The sequence below is a fragment of the Balaenoptera musculus genome, chromosome 14 (genome assembly GCF_009873245.2).
Source record: "Balaenoptera musculus isolate JJ_BM4_2016_0621 chromosome 14, mBalMus1.pri.v3, whole genome shotgun sequence".
NCBI classification, from domain to species: domain Eukaryota; kingdom Metazoa; phylum Chordata; class Mammalia; order Artiodactyla; family Balaenopteridae; genus Balaenoptera; species Balaenoptera musculus.
The window spans coordinates 38,855,503-38,879,731 of NC_045798.1; the positions used below are offsets into that span (position 1 = coordinate 38,855,503).

At 38.9% G+C, this 24,229-nt stretch overlaps 1 protein-coding gene across 1 annotated transcript in view; it reads left to right on the forward strand.

Moving 5' to 3' along the window:
- GREB1L (GREB1 like retinoic acid receptor coactivator) overlaps nt 1-24,229 on the forward strand; it is a 263,665-nt gene that overhangs the window by 214,342 nt on the left and 25,094 nt on the right. Inside the window, 4 exon segments of the mRNA XM_036822897.1 lie at nt 9,646-9,826; nt 11,640-11,832; nt 18,539-18,672; nt 21,816-22,155. Of these exon segments, the coding sequence (XP_036678792.1) occupies nt 9,646-9,826; nt 11,640-11,832; nt 18,539-18,672; nt 21,816-22,155 (848 nt within the window).

Genomic DNA, 24,229 nt, shown 5'->3' on the forward strand with positions numbered 1-24,229 from the left:
CAGTCTGGAATCTTGGTTTCCAGAAAGTAAGAAAGTACTCAAAGATCGATGGAGGCATGTTGAAAGGACACAGCAGCCTGCTTGAAGGAGATTTTGCTGCCCAAACTTGGTAATTCGGGGCATCTAAAGGAATGATGGCAGTGGATTGTAACCTACTGGATTTTTGTAAAGCCCATGAGTCCACAGTAATGCTAAAAAAAATAAAAGGGGCAGGAGTGAGGGGTGGGACGCAAGCTCTCCTTTATAAAAGAGTACCAGCTAATCAACATATGAAAATAACAGAATTAAGAAATCCCTGTTTTGCACTACCAATATAATTATTGATTCTGGCAAGTATCATCAATGGGTACTGAAACCATTGGGTAAAATGTATTCAGTAACAAATATTCACACAGTCTCAAGTGTCATCCCACATATTAAAAATTACAAAGAGGAAAAGGCATCTTTACAATGGAGAGATCTGGCAGTAGACAGTACCATGTCCATGCAATCAAACTTCGCCATCTCCCATTATGGGACAGATTGACATTATGAACAAGGGGAAGTACATGATGTCACCTATGAAGTATAATTGCCAAAAATGTTTAACCTGAATCTAATCACAAGGACACTATCAGAAAAATCCAGATTGTGTGACATTCTACAGAACAACTAGCCTGCATTTTTAAAAATATCGATGAAAAGACCAAAAAAAAAAAAAGACAGGGGAGCTGTTTTAATTATACAGAATAAAGAGACATTGCAACCAAGTACAATGCTAATTCTTGATTGGATCTTAAGACCTAAAAATAAAAAGTAAAAAACACAGCTCTGGGAAAATTCGTGAAACTCATATCTACTACTATATGTAAAATAGATAACTAATAACAACCTACTGTATAGCACAGGGAACGCTACTCAGTACTCTTTAATGACCTATATGGGAATAGAATCTAATAAAGAGTGGATATAGGTATATGTATAACTGATTCACTTTGCTGTACAGCAGAAACTAACACTGTAAATCAACTACACTCCAATAAAAATTAGTTTAAAAAAAACAAATGTATGCTGTGTACTAGAGAATATTATATCAATGTTAGTTCAATTCTTTGGATGTAATAATGGTATTTTAGTTATGTAGGAGAATGCCTTTGCTCTTAAGAAATACATATTGAGGTATATAGGGGTGAATATTATATGTTACTTCTAAATTATTCAGCAATAATAACAACAATGAATAAAAAGTAATAAAGAGAAAAAGCAAATGTACCAAAATATTAACAATTGGTGAAACTAATTGAAGGGTATACAGGTATTTATTGCACTAGTCTTTCAACTTTTCTATAGTATTCAAAGTAGAAAGTGACAGGAAAATAGTCACTGTACATTGATGTTATATCCATCAAATAGAATTTAGTATAGTTACTAATGTCTTTAAAAAGTTTCTTAAACATGGATATATATTTGCCTTCCCCCCTTTTAAGAAATTTTAAATATTGAATAGATCAAATTTATAAATTTTATGAGGTATTAAAAATCACAATATAGTGAACACCCACGTACCCATCAAAATAACTTAACTGAAGACTCTTGTTCCCCACCCTGATGCTAACATTCGTCTTCTTTCAAGGGTAACTATTATGCTGAATTTTGTGTTTATTATTCCTTGTTTTATTTATAGTTTTGCCATAGTGCATAACTCCTAAACAATATATTGTTTAATTTTGTATACTTTAAACATTTTTGTAAGTGCATTTGTCTGTAATTTACTTTTTATACTCAATATTACGTTCCTGTGATTAATCCTGTTGTTGTGTGTAGCTGTAATTCACTAATTTTACTGCTTTTTAGTGTTCTATTAAATGAATATAACACACATTTTTAAAAAAATCAGTTCTCCTATTGATGGACATTTAGGTTGTTTCTAGTTTTTTACTATTTCAAACAGTGCTGGTACACATGTACAAGAGTTTTTCTGAGAGAAGAATTGTTGGGGCATAGGTTATGTACACTTTCAACCTTACTAAATAATGCTAATTTTTTTCCAAGGTGGTTGGTTATATTTACATTCCCACTAGCGATGTATGTGTTTCAGTTGCAAATGTTTGATATGGTCATGCTTATTTTTAAGTTTTTTTAATTTTTAAATAATTTTATATCTTCAGAAAAGTCACAGAAACAGTACAAGAGATCCAAACATGACATTTAAAAATAATTCCATTCTCCAATAAACATGTTAAAAAAAAAAAGAAAATTATCACAATATGCTGGCTGAAAAAACATCCATTTATAATAGCATCAAAAGAAATAAAATACTTAGGCATATATTTGATGAAAGAAGTGTAAAACTTAAACTCTGAAAACTAGAAAACATTGTTGAAAGAAATTTAAAAAGACCTAAATAAATATAAAGATAGTCTACATTCATGAATTGGAAGACATTAAATTTTTTTGTTTTTTTAATAAGGGGCTCTTTTTTTTTAAATTAATTAATTAATTTATTTATGGCTGTGTTGGGTCTTCGTTTCTGTGCGAGGGCTTTCTCTAGTTGTGGCAAGTGGGGGCCACTCTTCATCGCGGTGCGCAGGCCCCTCACTATCGCAGCCTCCCTTGTTGCAGAGCACAGGCTCAGTAATTGCGGCTCACGGGCCCAGTTGCTCCGCGGCATGTGGGATCCTCCCAGACCAGGGCTCGAACCCGTGTCCCCTGCATTGGCAGGCAGATTCTCAACCACTGCGCCACCAGGGAAGCCCAACATTAATATTTTTAAGATGGCAATATTCCGCAAATTGATCTCAGATTCAATGCATTCCCTATCAAAAACCCAGCTGACTTCTTTGCATAAATTAACAAGCTGATCCTAAAATTCATGTGGAAATTCAAGGGACCCAGAATACCCAAAACAATATTTAAAAAGAAGAACAAAGTTGGGAGACTCTCACTGCCCCATTTTAAAACTTAATACGAAGCTACAGCATTTAGACATTGTGGTACTGGCATAAAGATGACATATAAATCAATGGGATAGAATTGAGAGAGTCCAGAGATAAACCCTGCTATTTATGGTCAACTGAATTTTGGCTAGGGTGCCAAGTCCATTCAATGGGGAAAGTAATCTTTTCAACAAATGGTGCTGGGGCAACTTGATATCCACATGTGAAAGAATGAAGTTGGACCTTTACCTCACAAGCAAAAAGTAACTTAAAACAGATCAAAGACCTAAATGTAAGACCTAAAACAATAAAATTCTTAGAAGAAAACATAGGTGTAAATCTTCGTGACTTTGGATCAAGCAGTGATTTCTTAGATACGATTCCAAGAGCACCACCACCACCAACAACAAAAACAGATAAACTGGACACCGTCAAAATTTAAAACATTTGTGCTTCAAAGGACACCATCAAGAAAATGAAAAGAGAACCCACAGAATGAGAGAAATTATTTGCAAATCATATGTCTGATAAGAGACTTCTATCTATAATATTTAAAGACCTATTATAACTCAATAATAAAAAGACAAATAGCCTAATTAAGATATGGGTAAAGGATCTGAATGGGCACACATCCAAAGAAGATATACAGATGACCAAAGAGCACATGAAAAGATGCTCAACACCATTAAGCAGTTGGAGAAATGAAAATCAAAACCACAATGAATACTACTTCATGCCCATGAGGATTGCTATAAGCAAAAAGAGAGACAATAACAAGTAATATGTAGAGAAACTGGAAGTTCATACACTGCTGGTGGGAATGTAAATAGTTTAGCTACTTTAGAAAACAGTCTAGCAGCTCTTCAAATGGTTAAACAAAGAGTTACCATATGATCCAGCCATTCTACTCCTAGATATGAAATGAGAGAGAAGTGAAAATATAGGTCCACACAAAAAACCTGTACACAAAAGTTTACAGCAGCATTATTCATAATAACCAAAAAGTGGAAACAGTTCAAATGTCTATCATGCCCATAATGAATGGATATATAAAATGTGGTAATCTATACAATGGAATATTACTCAGCAATAAAAAGAAATGAAGTATTGATGAATGCTAAAACATGGATGAAACTTGAAAACGGTATTCCAAGTGAAAGAAGCCAGTCACACAAGATCAGATATTGTTATGATTCTGTTTACATTAAATGTCCAGAGCAAGCAGACCTATAGAGAAAGAAAATATATTGGTAATTGCCTAGGGCTGGAGGACTGAGGGGGGAATTGAGGGATGATGGTTAAAGGGTCTGGGGTTTCATGAAAATGTTCTAAAATTGCTTGTAGTGATTGTTGTACAACTCTGTGAATTTACTAAAAGCTATTGAATTGCACATTTTATATGGGTGAAATGTATGTGGACTATATATTAATAAAGCTGTTAAAAAATAGGGAGTTCACATAAACCCTTCACCAGCTTTTCTTAAAGTTGAGAATTTATATAACCATAGTACCATGATCAAAGCAGGAAATCAATTCTGGAACAAAACTATTAACCACCTAAAGACCTCACTAGTTTTCCCTTAATGTCATTTTTCGTTCCAGGATTCAATCCAGGATCAAACATTGCATTCAGTTCTTTTGTCCTCTTAGTCTCCTGCAACCTGGGACATGTCTTCAATTTTACCTTGTTTTTCATGACCTTAACTGCTATCTCCAATTCCATATGAACACTGCAAGGTTCCTTTTAGTCCTTCCCCATTTCTCTATTTGTAACTTTTTTCTCTGACAGGGAGAAATCTGATTCTTGTTATCTACAATGTACATATTCACTGCTTTGATTTTTTTTCCTAGAAGTTACACAATTGCTAACCCACACCCCTGTGGGAAAACAGATTGCCAGCTAAAGTGTTGCCATACAATTCTTTTGGTCTTTAGCCTTATGGTTTCCAGCCAAAACACTGATTTGTTTTACCGAGGTTTGCTCTTTTCATGCTCACCCCCCCTCAATGTGGTTATGTTAGGTTTCATTTGTTACCATTTGGATTCCATGTTGCCTGCCTCTCCTCCCATCCAACCCCCCATGCCCCACTCCATTCTTTTTTTTTTTTCTTTTTTTAATATTTATTTATTTATTTATTTGGCTGCGCTGGGTCTTGGTTGTGGCACGCAGGATCTTTGTTGAGGCACGTGGGATCTAGTTCCCTGACCAGGGATCGAACCCCGGGCCCCCTGCATTGGTAGTAGAGGGTCTTAACCGCTGGACCACTAGGGAAGTCCCCCCACTCCATTCTTTTTTTTTTTTTAATTTATGCAGCCAAAAGGCTGCATTGGGTCTTCATTGCTGCGCGTGGGCTTTCTCTAGTTGTGGCAAGCGGGGGCCACTCTTCATCGCGGTGCGCGGGCCCCTCACTATCGCGGCCTCTCTTGTTGTGGAGCACAGGCTCCAGACGCGCAGGCTCAGTAATTGTGGCTCACGGGCCTAGTTGCTCCGCAGCATGTGGGATCTTCCCAGACCAGGGCTCGAACCCGTGTCCCCTGCATTGGCAGGCAGACTCTCAACCACTGCGCCACCAGGGAAGTCCCCCCACCCCCCCACTCCATTCTTGATTAACTTTGTTCTATGGTTCTAAGAGCCAAAGCTATACAAAACGGTATATTCAGAGAAGCATCTCTCCCTCATACCTACTCATTCCCATTCTCCCTTCTTGACACCCCTTTCCCACCCACCCCCCTACTGGTAACCAATCTCTTTAGGTTGTGGTTTATCCTTCTTGGATTTGTTTTGCAGAAATGAGATACATAAGTATTTTCTTTCATCCACTTCTTTCTTACAATTATCTTGTTTTTTAAAATTTGTATTAATGTGGTATTATTCCATTTTATTATGGTTTTTATTTGTATTTCCCTTATTATTAATGAGGCTGAACATCTTTTCAGATGTTTATTGGCCATTTGGGTTTCTTCTAGGAAATGCCTGCTAAAGTTTTTTTTTTTTTTTGCCCATTTTCTCTTGGATTTGTAGGAGTAATTTATGTATTCTGAATACTAATCCTTTTTAGTAATACTAGTTACAGATTTGGAAGGCTCATCTTTTTATTTATAACATCTTTGATGAATAGACCTTCTTAAGTTTAGTTTATCTATCATTTGGCCTTTTGTGTTTAAGAAATCCTCTATGAGTTGCCACAGTTATTCTCCTTTATTGTCTTCTAAAAGTTTTAGAGTTTTGTCTTTTACATTTAAGTTTTTAATCCACCTGAATTTTTTTTTCCTTTTTTTTTGCATATCAGGTAAGATCCAATATAATTTCTTGGTTCTTCAGTGCTGACTGTTGAAGAGCCCATCCTTTACCACTGATCTACATTGCAAGCTTTATCATAAATCTCTGTTTTATATGCATGTGGGTGTGTTTCCAGGGTTTGCTCCATGCCAAAACCACTGTCTTGTTAATACAGCTGTATAATTCTTAGTCTCTGGTAAGGCAGATCTCTCCCACCTTTTCTACTTCAGGGCTGTCTTGACTATTCTTGGTTCTTTGCTCTGCCATATACATTTTTAAACAATTTTAAATTTTAACTATATGTTTATGGTATACTTCTAATTTAAGTCTTCTTTAATGTCATTAATAGTTTCATCATTTTCTCCATAAAGGTCTTATACACCTTTTATAAGGTTTATTCATAGATAATATTTTTTGACGTCATTGTAAAATAGTTTTTTTTAAATACTATTTCCTAACTGTTTGCTGTTGGTATAAAGAAATACAACTAATTTTTATAAATTGATTTTGAATCCATCAACTTAACTAAATTCTTATTAATTTAATTGATTTATTGGTGGATTATTTTATGTTTTCTACCAAGACATATTATTGGTAAATAGTGATAGTTTTGTTTCTTTCTCTCTCTCTTTTTTTAAGTAATTGGTGGTTCCATTTATTTCTAAATATAGTAAGAGCATAAGATATTTTTATTGAGTTGAAATAAAATGCTTGTAATGATGCCATTAACACCTGTTGAAAGAGGCCCTCTGAAGGAAGACACAATATCCATTTTTGTTTTATATTTACTAAGGAGAAGCTGTGAAGGGAGAAAGGAATTAAAATGGAATATTAAATTATATTCTGTTTATATTTTAATATACACTGCATAAGACCACCAGCTTCTATGAAAGGATAAATACTGTATCATTAGACTGGTTGTGGATAGTTTTGTTTCTCACTTTACAGTTATAGGTAAAAAAAAGTCAGGATATACAGTTATAAAATGTGAGCTAGGTAGCAGAATATCCATTTTAAAAAAAGTAGGAAGGAATGCACAAAAATGTTCACAGTGACTTATTTTGAGTTAAAGAATCATGGATAATTTTTTCTTTTTTAATATATCTCTATACTTTCCAGTTTTCCCAAGATGAGTATCTATCACTTTCATAACCAGGAAAGAAACAAAACTTAAAACTAAAAGCAAGTCTAAAACAAAATGTAAAGGTAAGGATGATATACTAAAAATGCCCCATTAGAAATAAAACAATCAAGTACCTCTGATGTGCCTCCCCCCCACCCAGATATACCACTGCAGAGCCAGCTGGCAGCATAGACTAATATACCATGTTATGTCTAAGAGAATGACCTCTGAGATTCATGGAACTTTGTCTTTCCATTAAGGGCATGTATGGACTTGACCTGTCAAAGGCATACAATTGGTCGGCATTTCATTTGTTTTGAAATGTGATCAACTCAATAATCCATAAGATGCATTTTTCCTCTTTGTGAATTATGTATGGTCTTATCATATTAAGAGACTCCTGACTGTCACTGCTTATTTCCTAAGGATAAACTTAGGAAATATAGACTAATTTTCAACTGGTTGTACTCTCCCTATTTTACAAATAAGGAAACAGAAACCACCAGAGATTAAGTAGGTCCTCTTTCTGTGCCTCTGCTCACCTCCTCTACACCAGAGGACTTTGTCTCTCATCATGACACGTGTCAAAAATATCCATCTTCTCCATCATAAGCTCCATGAGATTAAGATCTTTGTTTGTCCTGCCCTCCTGTGTATCCCCAGGCTGAACACAATACCTGACATAGTACCTGATATATAATGGATGTTCAGTAAATCTCTATCGAATGTTGAATAAATTTTATAAGCAATTCACGTTCCAAAAAATCAGACTACTTGCCAAATTAAATGTTTGATTAATTGCTTTTGGAAATATTCACAACATCATTTGACTACATGTGGGTGGAAATTGAAAACAATCTCTGAGTAAAGGCTCCTAATGAAAAAAGTTTGAAAACAAAATTACCTTTCTGTTTACCTTTTCTGGTATAATGAATTTTTCATATGGTAAAACATTTTTCCTATTTTCTTTTATACCATTTAGAGCTATTAGTATTACGGCATCTAGATGCTAATTGCATATAGCTGTTAATTAGTCTGGTTTTATATGAAAAGAAAAACTAGACAAACAAAACTAAGTCAACATAATTCATAAAAGTCTCTTCACTTAACTTGTTTATCTATTTTAATTTAAATTTTTTTCCACACAGTTGGGACTGGTGGATGTGGCTGATATTGGATGTTAAATAGATATCCTTGGAGGACCATATCTAACCCCCAAATGTGACATATCTAACCCTAATCAGTCTTCTGGTTCCTTCTGCTTGGAGGGTCATGGGCTTGACTCACAAGGCTCTCCTCTCAGAGGGCTGAGTGTCTTGGGCAGGGGAGTGTTGTGCACTCTTGTTTGGGGGCAGTGTTTTTTTCCAGCTTTATTGAGCTATAATTAACATATTGTCTAAGTTTAAGGTATACAGTGTGATGTTTTCATGCATGTATGTATTGTGAAATGTTCACCACAATAAGGTTAGTTAACACACACTTCATCTCACATAATTCACCTCACATAATTATCACTTTGTCTCTTCATTTTAAAGGAGGATTTGGCGTTTTAATTATCCAACAACAGCTTCATGTGCCTAGAACTATTTTAGATGTTTGTATGTAGAAATAATTTTACTATAGACAGAGATAATGATACAGTACAAGTTTTACAGTTTCTAACGTTTTGAGAATATAATTATCTTGAGTAATTCAGTTCATTCTAGTAATTTGGTACATAATCCAACAATCGTTGAGGGCATCCCATACTCTAGGTACTGTGCAACATTGTCACTATATAAAATGAGTAAAATACTACCTAAAAAAGCTCACGATCTAGCGATGTATCTTTGGACATCAGATTTTATTTTCCTTTTTTCTTATATGTGTTTTGTCGCTAAGTTTGGGGTAAGGAAGATTTACACGATTATATCAATTTGGCCAAGAGCTGTAGTCCAAAGCTTCATTTTTTCCAAGTGGCCTATAGTAGCTGTTAGCAGATAAATAGAATTTAATTAGACATAATTAAATTCACATATAAATATAAATTTATATTTCACATATAAATAGAATTTAATTAGACAGAGGTCTCATACATTCAAGCTTCTACTTAACGTATCAGGTCAGTCCCTGTTGTCATTTGTATGAAGTATGGGAGGTGGGTGCGGTATTCTAAAGAAAAGGAAACCTGATATTTCCTCCTCAAAACTGTTGTGGGGAATATGGAAATGGAAAGCTATCTGCTCTGTAAATCTCTATATATGGTTAGTACCCAGTATATCAGTACACTGAACTTAATCTCATAGACATGTGTGTGAAAAAGATAAACTCTTTTTTCTTCTTGGCAGGTGTCCTTGTAGACTTGGGTCTGGAGGAAAATGGGACAGCCTATCAGAGAGCAGAGAAATATGTTGTTCGTCTAGACAATGAGATTCAAACCAAGTTTGAAGTTTTTATGAGAAGGGTGAAACAGAACCCGTACACACTCTTTGTGCTAGTGCATGACAACTCCCATGTGGAACTAACGAGGTGATTGCTTCAGAGTGAGCAAATACAATATTTCTTCTACAGCAGTAATGGTCATGTACTAAATAATTTAAAAGGTGGTGATTTGAAAGACCATGGACCCTACCAGTTGGCATCTTCTCATGGTTAACTTATTCCCACCCTTTTCTTGCTTTCTCAACTTTTCTTACCACTTTAATGTTGATTTTATTTTAACTATACTGTGGGCGAATTTACAAATTCCTGTTAAAATCCCGTCTTAAGAGCATTGTGGGACTCAGCTGCTTCAGCGAAAGGTTGGCAACAAGGGGGTTGCGGTGAGTGAGCTCCCAGAAGGGCCATGTGCTTTCCCGCCCACCCCCTCTCCTCCTCGTGGTTCTTCTCATTTTCTCCTTTTCCTTGTCCTCTCTTCCTTCCTTTCCTGCTATTTCTCCTCTTTCTTGCCTTTCTCTCTTCCCTCTTCCCTTTAGCAGCAGTGGAGATGCCACTTCAATGATCTGAGAGCAGATCCAAAACCTTCCACAATTTACCTGTTTAAACAAGAGACCATCCTATCTCTTTATGGGCTTATTAATGAAATAACAGTTTGTGTGGTGTGACGGAGTCAGATCAAATCACAGTACTTATCTAGTAGGGGGTATCTTTGTTCCTATGGATTGAAAAAAGCAAGTAGTTGTTTTTTGTTGTTTTTTTTTTAAGGGCAAATAGTTGTCAAGTATTACATATCATGGTTTGTCCTCACCAGGTAGGGGGAGGGAAATTTCAGGCATCATCAAGCATTCATAGATTTTCTTTCCTCAGGACACACTGAGGTTAGGCATCTGGAATTTTTTTTATCTGTGGCAGAAATGTCAGAATTGCAAAAACACTTGTTCAGAAGCCAGAATGTGTTTGGTACTCCATAATCTGAAGTCCAGAGCCATATGTAGGTGTAAAAATGATCTGGTATAACTTGTTAGATTTGCAAGGAAGAAAGGAAGGGAGAGAGGGAGGAAGGAAAGATAAAGAAAAGAAATTTTGCCCACACCTTGTTCAGTTACTGTTCATGTTCTATGAGCAGAAATAGCTCACTGACCTTGTATTCCTCATCTTTGAAAGTTTGGGGTAATAGCTCTGAGGGTTACACATTGGATCTCTCTGTATTTAATTCTCATGGGCCTTGAGATTACTTTTTTGAATATATATATATATATATATAGAGAGAGAGAGAGAGGGAGAGGGGTGGGGTGGGGTGGGAGAGAGGGAGAGAGAGCGGGATTGGGAGTGGGGAGTTTTGAGGCTGCATGGAAACCTGGTACCTCCACATTGAACGGAACGGAAAATGACTCAGAGATATGAAAATGTTGGTCGTGGGGAGGAGGCCGGGGGAGTCCTCCCCACAGTCTAGCAGCTTCAAGGGAGGAAGGAGAGTGTGTTAACACAGAGGGGATTCCTTGTAGCTTTGGGGCCTCTTTGGGGGTACAGATCATTGCAGAGTTATAAGCATCATATTTTGATGGAGAGCTCCCTCATTCAGGTGGGCCTTCAAATTGAAGTGATCCACCTCAGCTACGGAGTTGGATATCCTTGGCTTGGATAACTGAGTTTACATTTTGAGGTGTATCAGCGACAAACTGAAAAAGGAAAAAAAAAAAATCCCTGGAATCTGTGTGAAAGGGGTAAGAAGGTGGGTCATCTTTGCCCTTCCAAATCCAATGTTGGTTGCTTCTGCTCCTGCCCCCAATTAATAGGAACTAGAAAAATAAGAGCTAAAACATTACCTCCATTTTGATATTCTGATTCTGCATCTAATCAGTTAAATTAGGAGGTTTTAATGTGACTTTCAATATTTCTACAGTGTCATTTCGGGCTCTTTGTCACATGGTGAACCTGGCCATGGATTGGCTGACAGAGTCATTAACTGCAGAGAGGTTCTGGAAGCTTTCAACCTCCTGGTGCTCCAGGTCACCTCCTGCCCATACACTCTGCAGACCCAACAGTCCCGAATCAGCGCCAACAACGAGGTTCACTGGATACAGCTGGACAGCACAGTGAGTCTCTGTTCTACCCTCTGATACACAGTCATGTTCTCAGTTCCCCCGGGGACCAGAAACTTGTAATAAAATATGGTCATGGCAAAAGAGTTCAAAAAACTAACTAACATAATGCTTTCTCTTCTAAAAGTTCCATATAATTACAATTATTATTCACTAAAAACTAGTGAATAGTGTCCTCTATAAATTTGATTCGGTGGTTCTTTTCTGGGCTATCATGCAGATATAAAATTGTCTATCCAGTATAGTTTGTCCTCCTAAAATGTGATGTCATCTGACACCATCATCAATATCCTGGATTAGCTTTGTGCCTTTAAATGATTCATTCCAATCTAAAACCTGGAAATTTTATTGTCCTCTTGTTTCAGTCTTACTGATCTAGATGTATATCTATATGTTAATTATTCTCATGCTTCCCAGCAACTGGATTTTTCCTTTTAATCAATTCTCACAGACTTCTAGTTGAAACAGAAGATGCTGGTACTGTTACTCTAAATTACTCAGGGGACTTCCCTGGCAGTCCAGTGGTTAAGTCTCCGTGCTTCCACCGCAGGGCACACGGGTTTGATCCCTGGTCAGGGAACTAAGATCCCACATGCTGCGCAGTGTGGCCAAAAAGGAAAAAAAAAAAAACAACACTTTAAACAGCAATTCCCTGGTGGTCCAGTGGTTAGGACTCCACAGACAAAACAAAACAAAACAAAACACTCTAAATTACTCAGTAGTATCATTTAATGCGTTGAGAATAGCTCAGCATTGTACACATCCAGGTCCAGTCCCTAATACTTAAAAGATATTTTCTGTGACCTATAAACTGTACGCTAAATATATTAGCAAATAAAAAAAATGAGAGTTTTATTAAAAAAACAAGATCAGCCAATAAGCAATAGAACCTTTGTTTAGAAATACTGAACTGTGAGATATTTTTAAATAAACATGTTTAAGTAAAAGAGGCCAGAAATGTCTTACATAAGAATAACTGTTTATTTTTCAACCCAGTGCATTTCACTCTGTTATGAGGTAGGTAAGAAGACTTGGAGCCCTTCTCTTTGAGCATTGGTGTGTCCCTTACAGTCAAGCAAGCTCAGGTCCCTGACTCACGTTGGCATCACCAGTCCCTCCCTTGTGAGAACTGTCTCGGTGTGTTGACTGTCACAAGGGGGTTGCTTTGAGCTTTCACTTTGCTGGTATCTTCTCCACCCTAGCTCTGTCCATGAATTGGGTGGGCAAGTTATGGGTGAGATAAGAGGCTGCCAGAGTTCCTTTGCCTCTGAACCAAAACCGTATGGTGTGCCTAGGGTCTACCCCAGTAGTTGTCCTGACATGGAATGGGATAGCCAGTAGAACTGATAAAATGAAACATTGTTTTTAATCCAACAGATAGGGCTCCAACTAAACGTTAAGTTGAACATATTGGTAGGGGGGAAAAAGGAGAACTATCCTATCCTGAACAGTTGGTTCAGTCTTTTTCTGGAAGGGATCACTCCAGTGATAGGAAGATGGGCTCATAGCTTCTGCCCTTTGTTTTCTCCTGATGTGAAATAATAGAGAAACAGGCTTAAAATAATTTTCCTTAAAAGTCATTCCTATGACTGTGGTTAATTTTTTTAAGTATAATGATGGTATTGTGGTTATATTTTTTAAAGGATTCCAATCTTAGAGATATCTAGTGAAGTATTTGTGGATTAGAGATATGATACCCAGGATCATATTCAAAATAATTGAGGGGTGGGGAGTTATTATATTATAATTAAGGTTTAAAAAAAAATCATCCCTGTGACATTGAGAGGAACATGGAGAAAAGGTAAAAACATTGAATCTAATTTACAACAACTACACATTTAGGGGTGAAGCTCTAGTGATTAGCTTCCTTTAGTTATCCTGAAGCCAATGTCCTAAAGAAGGAATAATAGAGAAAAGCGAAGAAAGTAGACTCAAAAAATATTAGTGAGCACTTGTGGGCTTGTGTTAGATCTTTCCAAGAACACACAGAGAGCTGATGGTTTAAGGAGAAAGCAAAGTACGTATAAAAGCCACTATTATTCCAAAGTAGAATAAGACATAGATAGAGAAAACAGATTGGTGGTTTTCCAAGGTGGGGGCTGGAGGGTAGACAAAATGAGTGAAGCTGGTCAAAAGGTATAGACTTCCAGTTATAAAGTAGATAATTCCTGGGGAAATAATGTACAGCAAGGTGACTATAGTTAATAATACTTTATGGTATATTTGAAAGTTGCTAAGAGAGTAGATCTTAAAATTTCTCACCATAAGAAAACAAGAATTATAACCATGTGTGCTGACGGGTGGATGTTAACTAAACTTATTGTGGTGATCATTTCACAACATATGCAGACAGCAAATCATTATGCTGTACACCTGAGACTAATATAATTTTATGTCAATTATATCTCAATTTTTTTAAAAAAGAAAAAAATCAAGTTGTACGCCTTAAATATATACGATTTGTCAAAACAAAACAAAAAATGTAATGAAATAAAAACAAAGTAGAATAAGACAATTGCAGAAAACCAAAGTGCTCTGTGGGTTGAAAGGAGGGAGAAGCCCCACCCATTTGAGAGCATCAGGAATGGCGACACAGAGGACAGAGCACTTGGGATGGGCTTTGGAGGAGAGGAAGGACAGAGCAGACAGACAGGAGAGCAGCCACTCCTGGCAGCAGACAGCTCGGGCACGACCACAGAGGAGTAAGCATCAGGCATTTTTCAGAGAATACTTAGTGGGATGAAGAGAAACCTGGAAATATACATATGGAATCTTTGAGACCAGGCTGGAAAAGCTTACACTTATTACACAGGCATGAACGATATTTTAGCAAAGGCATAGTATTATTAGAAATAACATTGAGACACAGATGGAGAGAACAAACGTATGGACACCAAGAGGGGAAAGTTGCGGGGCCGGGAGGGGGTGGGTGATGAATTGGGAGATTGGGATTGACATGTATACACTAATATGTGTAAAATGGATAACTAATAAGAACCGGCTGTATAAAAAAATAACTAAAATAAAATTCAAAAAGAAAAAAAAAGAAATAGCAGAATATACATATTTCTTTTATTTTTTATATTCACAATGTTAATGTACAGCTTGATGCATTTTCACAAACTGAACACACCCATGGGATCAGCACCCAGATGAAGAACTAGAACACTAGCACCACTCCAGAAGCCAGGCACTCTCTCTCCAGAGGGAAGCACTCTTCTGTCTTGGTTTGCCCCATTTTGAACGTTATATAAATGCAGTCATGCAGTAGGCACTCTCTTATATCTGGCTTCTTGTGCTCAACATTGTTTGTGAGATTCTTCTATATTTTGCATGAGTCATAAAACATTCATCCTTTTTGCTGTATATAGATTACGCTGGGTGACTCACCACAATTCATTTATTCATCCTATTCACTTATTTCAAATAGTGCTGCTTTAAGCATTTTAGTAGACATATGTATGCATTTTTGTTGGGTATACATTTGGGAGTGAAATTGCTGAGTTCTGAGTTCAGCTTTAGTAGCTACTAAGAGGCTGCATTTTAAGGCAATTTATCAACTATAGAGGCCAAGTCAAAGTGATTAGAAAGGGGGAGATGTGTCATCTGGCTTTTCTGATAATTCAGGTTAGAATGAACAAGAACCTAAATCAGAATAGTGGTCCTGGAGATACAAAGGATGGAAGAAATGGTAAATCTTCTAAGATTTATTTATTGGGGAAGAGGGAAGAGTCAGAGATATCTTTGAGGCAATGCCTTTATTGGGAAAAGAGAAGTCAAGAGGAAGGTGGACCTCTGGAGGGCAGATGAGACAGATGTGGGCTGAGTGAAGACTGGGACGAGTGCACCGTCGTCGCAAATGCAAAGTGGGAGTTGTGATTAGGGCTTTACAATGAGGATTTGGAATAGTTTTCAGAAATGCTAATCACTGAAGCGGCTGGTGTAGATAAAATCATGGAAGAAAGTAATGAAGAGAACGGCTGAGAGGGCAGTGAGGCCAAGGACTGAGGGTTTGGCCTCAGGAATCCTTGGTGACCTTCCAGGGAACAGTGTCCACAGAGCAGAGCATTTGGCTGGAGGAAAAGCAGAGACCGTAGTGAAAGAACAGGGAGGGCTGCAGCTGGGGGTCACTGAGAGGGCAGGACTTTGAGAGGGGAGATAATTTTCTTAAGAGAAGAGACATTATCCCCAAAGATAGAAGGATTCGATAAATTGTATCACTTATGATTTGTGATACTTGGGGATGTGTGTTTCTTTAGAGGAACATCATTCTGAGTTTGATAACTCATGTTTTAAAAGATAGTCCCATTAACTTCTACTTACAAAACTTACAAGACTGCACTTACAGTTTAATGCAAACACAACAGAATGGGGGAACTATTCACTTCTTATTTTTAGTAGCTCTAGTTCTTAAAACCATACTGCCTCCAGTTGATAATACGCCATCTATTTAACAAGCTGCCCTCTCATTTTGCTAAGAGAAAGAGAAGTAAAAATGAAAATAGGTGGAGGCTTCCTATTCAGCAGGCTATAATGCTGTCAGGAAAAGGAGCAGGCTTGGAGTAGGATTTTACATCTTCCCAAAGAAACATGATCGTGGATGAGAAGGAATGTGAAAACCACATACATGTAAGATAAAGCTTTTCCCCTTACTCTGTGCCAGTAAAGATAAAGAGGGAAACTCAGGTGACTGACTTCTTTCATCCTGAAATGACTTATTTGACACAGCTATTCAGAACACAGCCAAGAATCCAGAAAGAAACAAGCAAACAAGTAAACTGTAGATGTCGCTTCATCTTTGCTGTAAGGCTCTGATATTTATAAGAACATACTCTAGCCCTCCCATGAAGCATATTAACTCTCAAATAAGACCCTGTTCCAATAAGCAGGATAAACTGTTTTGGGGGGGGCCTCAAGAAATTAAAAGCTGCCAATTATAGTATTTTATTTTTATCTTATGGACCTTATAAATGACACAATTGCTCATCTCTTTGGATGGGTTACTTAAAAGCTCAGAACCAAATTTGTATTCCACTTCTAACAAAACGGCAGAAACTTCTGGGATGCATTTTTGAGAATACTAACTTCATCCCTGGCCCAGTCTCCTTGCTCTTACCCTTGCTTTTTCTTCCTCTAATTGCCTAATTTCATCTTATACATTTTAAGCTGCTGTGTAACCTTTATGAGTTGGAGAGTGTTTAAAGAAAAACGTCAGTACATAATAAATAACAAATAAAAGTGAGAATAAAATGCACAGGCAACACGACAGCAAGAAGAAATGACTATGAAAAAGTAGTGTACAACAGAGGAAGGAAAACTATTTAAAAAAAAAAACACCAGATACATGAACTCAAAAAGTTTATTGATTATTCTGGAGCTACTTAGTTTAAGGACAAGCAGTTTGTCACACATGTCAGGCTCCTCTGAGGAAATCTTTGTGTCACATCCCAAAATAGTTATTCATTTTCATAGTGATGAGTGAATCATCAAGAAGGGGCATAGATTAAATACTGTGTATTCTGTTTTAGAAGGAAGAAAACTATATATTTCACCTTTAAAATGAATTTTGTTTGTAAAAGGGCAAGAGAATCACCGTCATTAAATAACATCAGAAAAGTTAAATTTTCTGTAATAGAGGCGTTTTTGAGTTTTTTGATCTCCAACGAGTTCTACAGAACTCATATATATGTATCAATTTACAGAGCTGCTTCGAGAAGGAAAAAAATCTGACCTTCTGACTGTACAAGCCTAAGAAATTCTCTTCCTCTAAAAACATCTGAACAAAAGATAGAGAAAACAAACCATCGATGTAGTTATAATCTGCCTTAAGAAAGCATATCAGCATACCACTAATCACATACTAAGTTCATTTGAAGTGAAAGGAAATTTCAGTTAGTGCTTCAGAGATGATTGTAGAGTTGGTATCAGGTTATATAAGGAAACACAGTTTTTGTTCAGCTTTATTGAGGTATAACTGACAGATAAAAGTAAAAGATATTTAAAGTATACATTGTGATGATTTATGTATACATTTTTAAAGGATGAGGATTCCTTCTATCTAGTTAATTAACACATTCATCACCAAATATATGTATATATACATACACGCACATACAAATATATAATTCCTTGAGGAACCTCCACACTATTTTCCATAGTGGCTGCACCAATTTACATTCCCACCAACAGTGCACAAGGGTTCCCGTTTCTCCACATCTACCTGACACATCATCTCTTATCTTTTTGATGATAGCCATTCTAACAGGTGTGAGGTGATAGCCCCTTGGGGTTTTGATCTGCATTTCCCTGATAATTAGTGCTACTGAGCACATTTTCATGTACCTGTTGGCCATCTGTAGGTCTTCTTTAGAAAAATGTCTATTCAGATCCTCTGCCCATTTTTTAATTGGATTGGGGGGGGGTTGCTACTGAGTTGTATGAGCTCTTTACAGATTTTGGATATTAGCCCTTTATCAGATAAATGATTTGCAAATATTTTCTCCCATTCAGTAGGTTGCCTTTTCATTTTGTTTCCTTTGCTGTGCAGAAGCTTTTTAGCTTGACTTAGTCCTAATTGCTTATTCACAAATTTTTTAACCTTCCAGGCAATAGCCTATTACAGGTCCCTCCTCCCCCAACCCCCAGAAAATAAGACACATTGTATCCTGCCGTCACTGGGTTTTGCTCTGTTTTGAACCAGGAGGACATGAGCTGCGAGGAGAAGCTGTACTTCGGCATGAACGAGTACAGTAAATCTCTTCAGTGGGGAATCACGAGCCCACTTCTGAGATGTGATGAGACTTTTGAAAAGATGGTGAACACACTCTTGGAGAGGTAAATAAAGACTTTCAACCTTTTCTTTAGCTGTACTTGCATGTCTGAAATAGCCAAACGTCTTTTGTGTCAGTGTCACAGGGAATTTTGGTGGAGCCCAGGCTGTGCAAATGACACGTGAAGGCAGAATAAAAATAGCCTTTCCTAAGATGACCTTTTACTCAGATGGGTTTTCTATGATCATCCAAGACCAACAAAGGAAACCAGTGACTCAGAGTGGGAGGTAGAACCACTTTCTGTGTTCTGAATTGTCTCCCAGGCAGGCTTCATTGCTGCACCCAGAGATGACTTGGGCACAGAAGGATTTGCTTATTAAAGACCATTCCTCTGAGGTCTGGCCTTCCCCACACTTTTACATTTTCCTGTCTTTTCTCCTCTGTCCACCACAGGCAAGTACCCTCAGTAAAAACAAAACTTTATTCTGAGAGATTTGGAGTGTAGACTGAAGAAAATTAAAGAACAAACAGATCATTTAAGTGAGTTCAGTTCTAAGTGGCCCTCCTCCATCCCCGACCTTGGGGTTTAGATTCATGACTCTCTGTCTCCTTTTTCTTCCCCAATTCCAGGTCAAACTCTGGAAGAGCAAAGGGTTTTTCTGGGTTTTTTTCCTCCCTGATCTTGAATCATAGGCTCAAAAAATAGGCAGAGGCATTAGAATTTAACGTAATAGGGAATTCCCTGGCAGTCCAGTGGTTTGGATTTGGAGCTTTCACTGTTGTGGCCTGGGTTCAATCCCTGGTCAGGGAACTAAGATCCTGCAAGCCGTGAGGCGTGGCCAAAAAAAAAAAAAAAAAAGAATTTAGCCTACTAGAGGTCCCTCCCTGCCCTCCACTACAGTATTCTGTTTGATCATCCAGTGATGGGGGCAGTTGGGCACTATTTGATGAGGCACATTCTAATTTTTAGTAGCTCTAGTTCTTAAAACTGGCTCTAATTGATCACAAACCATCTATTTAACAAGCTGCCCTATAACTTTGCTAAGAAAAAGAAAGAGAAATAAAGATGAGGACAGGGGGATACATCCTACCCAGCAAGTTATAACACAGTGTCAGGAAAAGGAGCAGGCTTGGAGTAGGATTTTTTATTTTTGCAGCTGTTGGATTTGAGAAGACTTAACTGACAGTGAGATGTTAATCCTTTCACAGCACATGTGATCTTAGATTTCCAGAATCATCCCATGAGTCTCCCCTTTAAGTGTTTCCCACCCTCCTGTTCCGTCTGCCCTCTTGGAACCTATCTTTTCTTCCAGTAACATCACTCGAAGTTTTATAACTCGTATTTTAATGGATGATCCCATCAACTCCTATACAACTTCTGTAATACTTACAAAACTACAGTTACAGTTTAATACAAACAAAACAAGCTAGGGAAGCTATTCACTTCTAAATTCATAGCTCTTTCAGTGTGAAATTTAAATGCCTGTATGTCAAAGTTACTCTTTGAACTAACTCTGGCTTTCCTACATGGCCCAGCAAAAAACATTAAGCCTTAAACTTGGATCATCTGTGCCCACTTACTCTAGCCAAGTCACCCCCACCCCAGGCTAATAATAGCTATGATTTATTGAACGCTTGAAGGGATTGGCCCAGGACTGATTGAACTGAAGGATTTCTTTACTTTTCCCCAATCTACTAAATTCTTACCACGTAAGAAGACATTGTCAGAGACCTGAATAAAATCCACACTCTGTCTCTGATCAGTCGGATGATCTTGGGAAAGAGCTGAATTTCTCCCAACCTTTAACTCAGCCTCCTTCTGTGAGAAGGTAGAGAGGTCATAACCCAGGGAATCTGTGGTCCTTTCCAGCTCTAAGTACTTCAGAACCACACTAGTCATTTGATGACCCTAACTGGTATTTGACCCTGGGCTTTTCTGTGTAAGGCTGGTGATGACTGTTTCACTTTAAATAGAATTATAAAGTGGAGCAAAGGTGAAATCCCCCACTGGCCTACCCAGCTGCTAGGTGGCTGCATGTGCTACCAGCTGGCATCCAGAAGGAAAGTTCAGACTCGCCATTGTTTTGCAGCCTCCACGAGACGCTTGGCCAAGCTCGGGTCCAGGGCCTTGCTTTGCCCATGCCTACTTTCTTGATACCTGCAAGCACCTCTTCATGCCTGCAAGTGGGTCCTCTTTGCCCATTTGTATTCATTCTGTCAGCAGGCCTGGCTTTCTGAGGAATAGCACATTAATGAGAGATTTACTTTCTGCCTGCTCTGTAATCGTAAAAGCTGCCAATTTGGCAGTCCAGTGAAGGGTGGAGGGAGGGGAATGTTGAGGTGAGTCAAGGACACCCCTGCTGTTTGCTGGGCACCCTTCACCGAGCAGGGGCTCAGGTGGATAGGAGGCCACACCACTAGGGGGTGCTATTTCTCCAGCCAGCTCCAAGTTTTCTCCATCTTTACGGGAAGATATTGTTATTGCTACAAAGGAGCTGACCTCAAATTAGCAATAATAATTACTCTTTTTACTCCTGATACTTCACAGACATTACATTAGTGTCTCAGTTTCCTTAACTGTAATCTTAAGTATGAGAGAAATAAGCTAACAAGCATTCTAACCCCAAGCCACCAGCAAGAGGTTAGGATCTAGGGATCCATTATGGCTCTGTTGAAAATATGAACAGACCAGTGCTTGTCAAAGTGCAATGTGATTGTATAAAATAGATAACTAATAAGAACCTGCTGTATAGCACAGGGAACTCTACTTCGCCGCACAGTGGAAACTAACAACACTGTAAAAAACTATACCCCCCCCAAAAAATGCAATGTAATACAAATCACCTGGGGACCTTGTCCAGCCTGATTCTGATTCAGTACACGTGTGGTGGGAGGATTTGGCGGTTCTAACAAGCTCCCAGGTGGGGCTGCTGTTGGGTGATGCTGCTGGTCCAGAGACCGCACTGGGAGAAGCTCGGGTCACTAGACTGTCCCTAAACCTCGTGAACTTGCTGTACCTATCCCAGCAGGTTTTGTGAGCTCACCTTTTCCTTCTAGTGATGTGGGCTTCAAGGTCATTCTAAAGCTCAAGCCCCACTCGTGTCACGAACCCCTTCCCGCCATGCTTGGTCTGCATTCCTACAGCACAGACCTCGCTGTCCCAGTGGGCCCCACGCCCAGATGCTAGCTGCCTGTGTTCTGTTGAAGGTACCCCAGGCTGCACAGCATGGTCGTCCGCTGCTACCTCCTCATCCAGCAGTACTCGGAGGCTCTGATGGCTCTCACCACCATGGCGTCCCTCCGAGACCACAGCACGCCGGAAACACTCAGCATCGTGGATGACCTCCTCAGCTGCCCAGGAAAAAACAAAAGTGGGAGGGGACACATGCTCATTCTCAGGGTGCCCTCCGTGCAGCTGGCGATGCTGGCCAAGGAGCAGCTGCAGGAGGTGCGCGACAAGCTGGGGCTGCAGTACCGCTTCGAGATCATCCTCGGGAACCCCGCCTCTGAACTCAGTGTTGCAGCCCACTTTGTGGCGCGATTAAAGGTTAGCAATGGACAGACGTTTGTTCTGTTTTCTAGGACTCCCGTGTAGGTGGCTCAGAGGCCTGAGTTTGATAGAGTTTTGCACATGTGTCAGTGTGATCTTCGTGACCATGTTAAGGCTAAACTAAGGGACGTGTCCACTTTCCTAGTTTAATAAGATTCTGTCCGGCCCCCCTTTTAGCACATGCATGCAGTTGGTCTTCCATGCTCTCCAACTGCAGGTGCAAAAATGCGATGACCCAATTTCACCCCATGTTTATTGACCTTGTTCGAGATGCATCTAGCCCACGGCCATCTGTTTTCTCAGAAAAAAAGGTAAGTTGTTCTCGCGGACCTCCGTGGGGCACGCCTTTAAGTATCATCCGTTCACTGACTCTTTTCTGTCCGTGTAGCCTATCTGTCTGCTCAGAGTGGGTAAAGTATCCTGTTTCATCTTCAGTGCTCTTAGAGAACTACTCCCCACCTTCGTGCATGTGGATTCCCCAGCAATTTGCTGTTTCTTTGTATTTGCTTTGGCCCCAAGGCGTGGGCTGGGCTGGGATTCAGCCGAGCCTCCTGCAGAGGGATTTGTGCATGGCTAAGCGCCGCCCATCCTCCACCCCACCCGCCCCTCTGCAGGGCCAGGGACGCACTGCTTTTCCTGAATCCCTCCTGTCAGGTGTGGCAGGCGGGGGAGAATGTCTTAATCAACTAACCTAAATCTCTACCTCATGCCCTGCTCAGACTTTTCTGGGGGCTTTTATAATCCAGTGTGTCCCAGACATTTGACAGCATTTCATAAAATCCTGCGTACACACAGATATGGTACTAAGCTAGGTACTGTGTCTGGGGTAGACCGACATGGTGTCTGCACCTTGCACACTAAGCACTGAGCTGAACTGGGTGAAGAAAAACCTAGTTTGACACAAATTGTATGAAAAGAAAGCATGTAGTCTTAGGGGATTTGCATTCCCACCTTGGGCTGCAGTTTACCATCTGCAAAATGAGTGTTGGACTGCATGATCTCTAAGAGCTCTAATTTGAGGATTATTATTTAGTGTTCATAAAGCATTTTGCAAATGTAAGCCTTTGTATTGTATTCTATTACCTATCTTGAATAATCCAAAATGCAAACAAAATGTCTTGTATTAGCTTGATACGTAGCTGGAACAAATAAATCTGTCTAAAAATAGAAGCTCCTCTATTTAGTGGAAGTTGTAACATTTACATTTCGCATATGGATATATAGATATAATGCTCACAGTATTAATTTAGAGTCATAGACCACATTACAGCAGAATTCCTGGGATAACTAACAAATGAGAGTCCTGAAATTCTTCTTGCAGTATAATTCATAGAGGCATAGGTTGTGAGACCTATCTGAATAATGCTAATGATGAGGAATCTGGAAAAGCAGATAATCAGCACTGCTCTGTGAAGTCTCTCACACACCTACTGCAGGGAGGTGGTCTAAACGGATGTGAGGCTGCAGGGACTTCTCTGGGTCTCCATTCACCCTGACCAAGTGCAGCTACTTACAGAGTCTTAGGTCATTTATTCGGACCCTTCAGGAATGCCAATCACTAAGTCAGTATAAATCAGCAGTCCTAAATAATATGCCCCTCTGGGCCATTGTTTGAAAACTGCAGTCAAGACCTGAGCGTCCTAGCCTGGCTGCTAGCACATCAGAATCACCTGCAGGGCTTCCAAAGGGCTGCTGGGAGTGTGCGCCATACACGAAGGGGGTCTCAAGTAATTACTTCTCAAAGCAGTTACATCTCAGTTCTCATGAGTCGCTGCCAGGCACCAGCCACACAAAAGAGATGTCCATATGCTCAAAACCTCTCGATCACATCAACCCATCCTTTTTATATTCTCTATTTGTGTGGAAGTGAAAGTTTGAAATCCCTTTGGAATGTTCACATCCTAAGGAAGATGACCACTTGCCAGGTGGTCTCTGTTTCACCTGTTTCTTTTTAAAAAAATTTTGTTTGTTTATTGGCTTGTATTTCTACCCCCATAGCCTGAAATTTCCATGAGGACTTTTCCTCTCAATATGAATAGCACCCAATGAAGTTTCAGGCACAAAAGAGGCA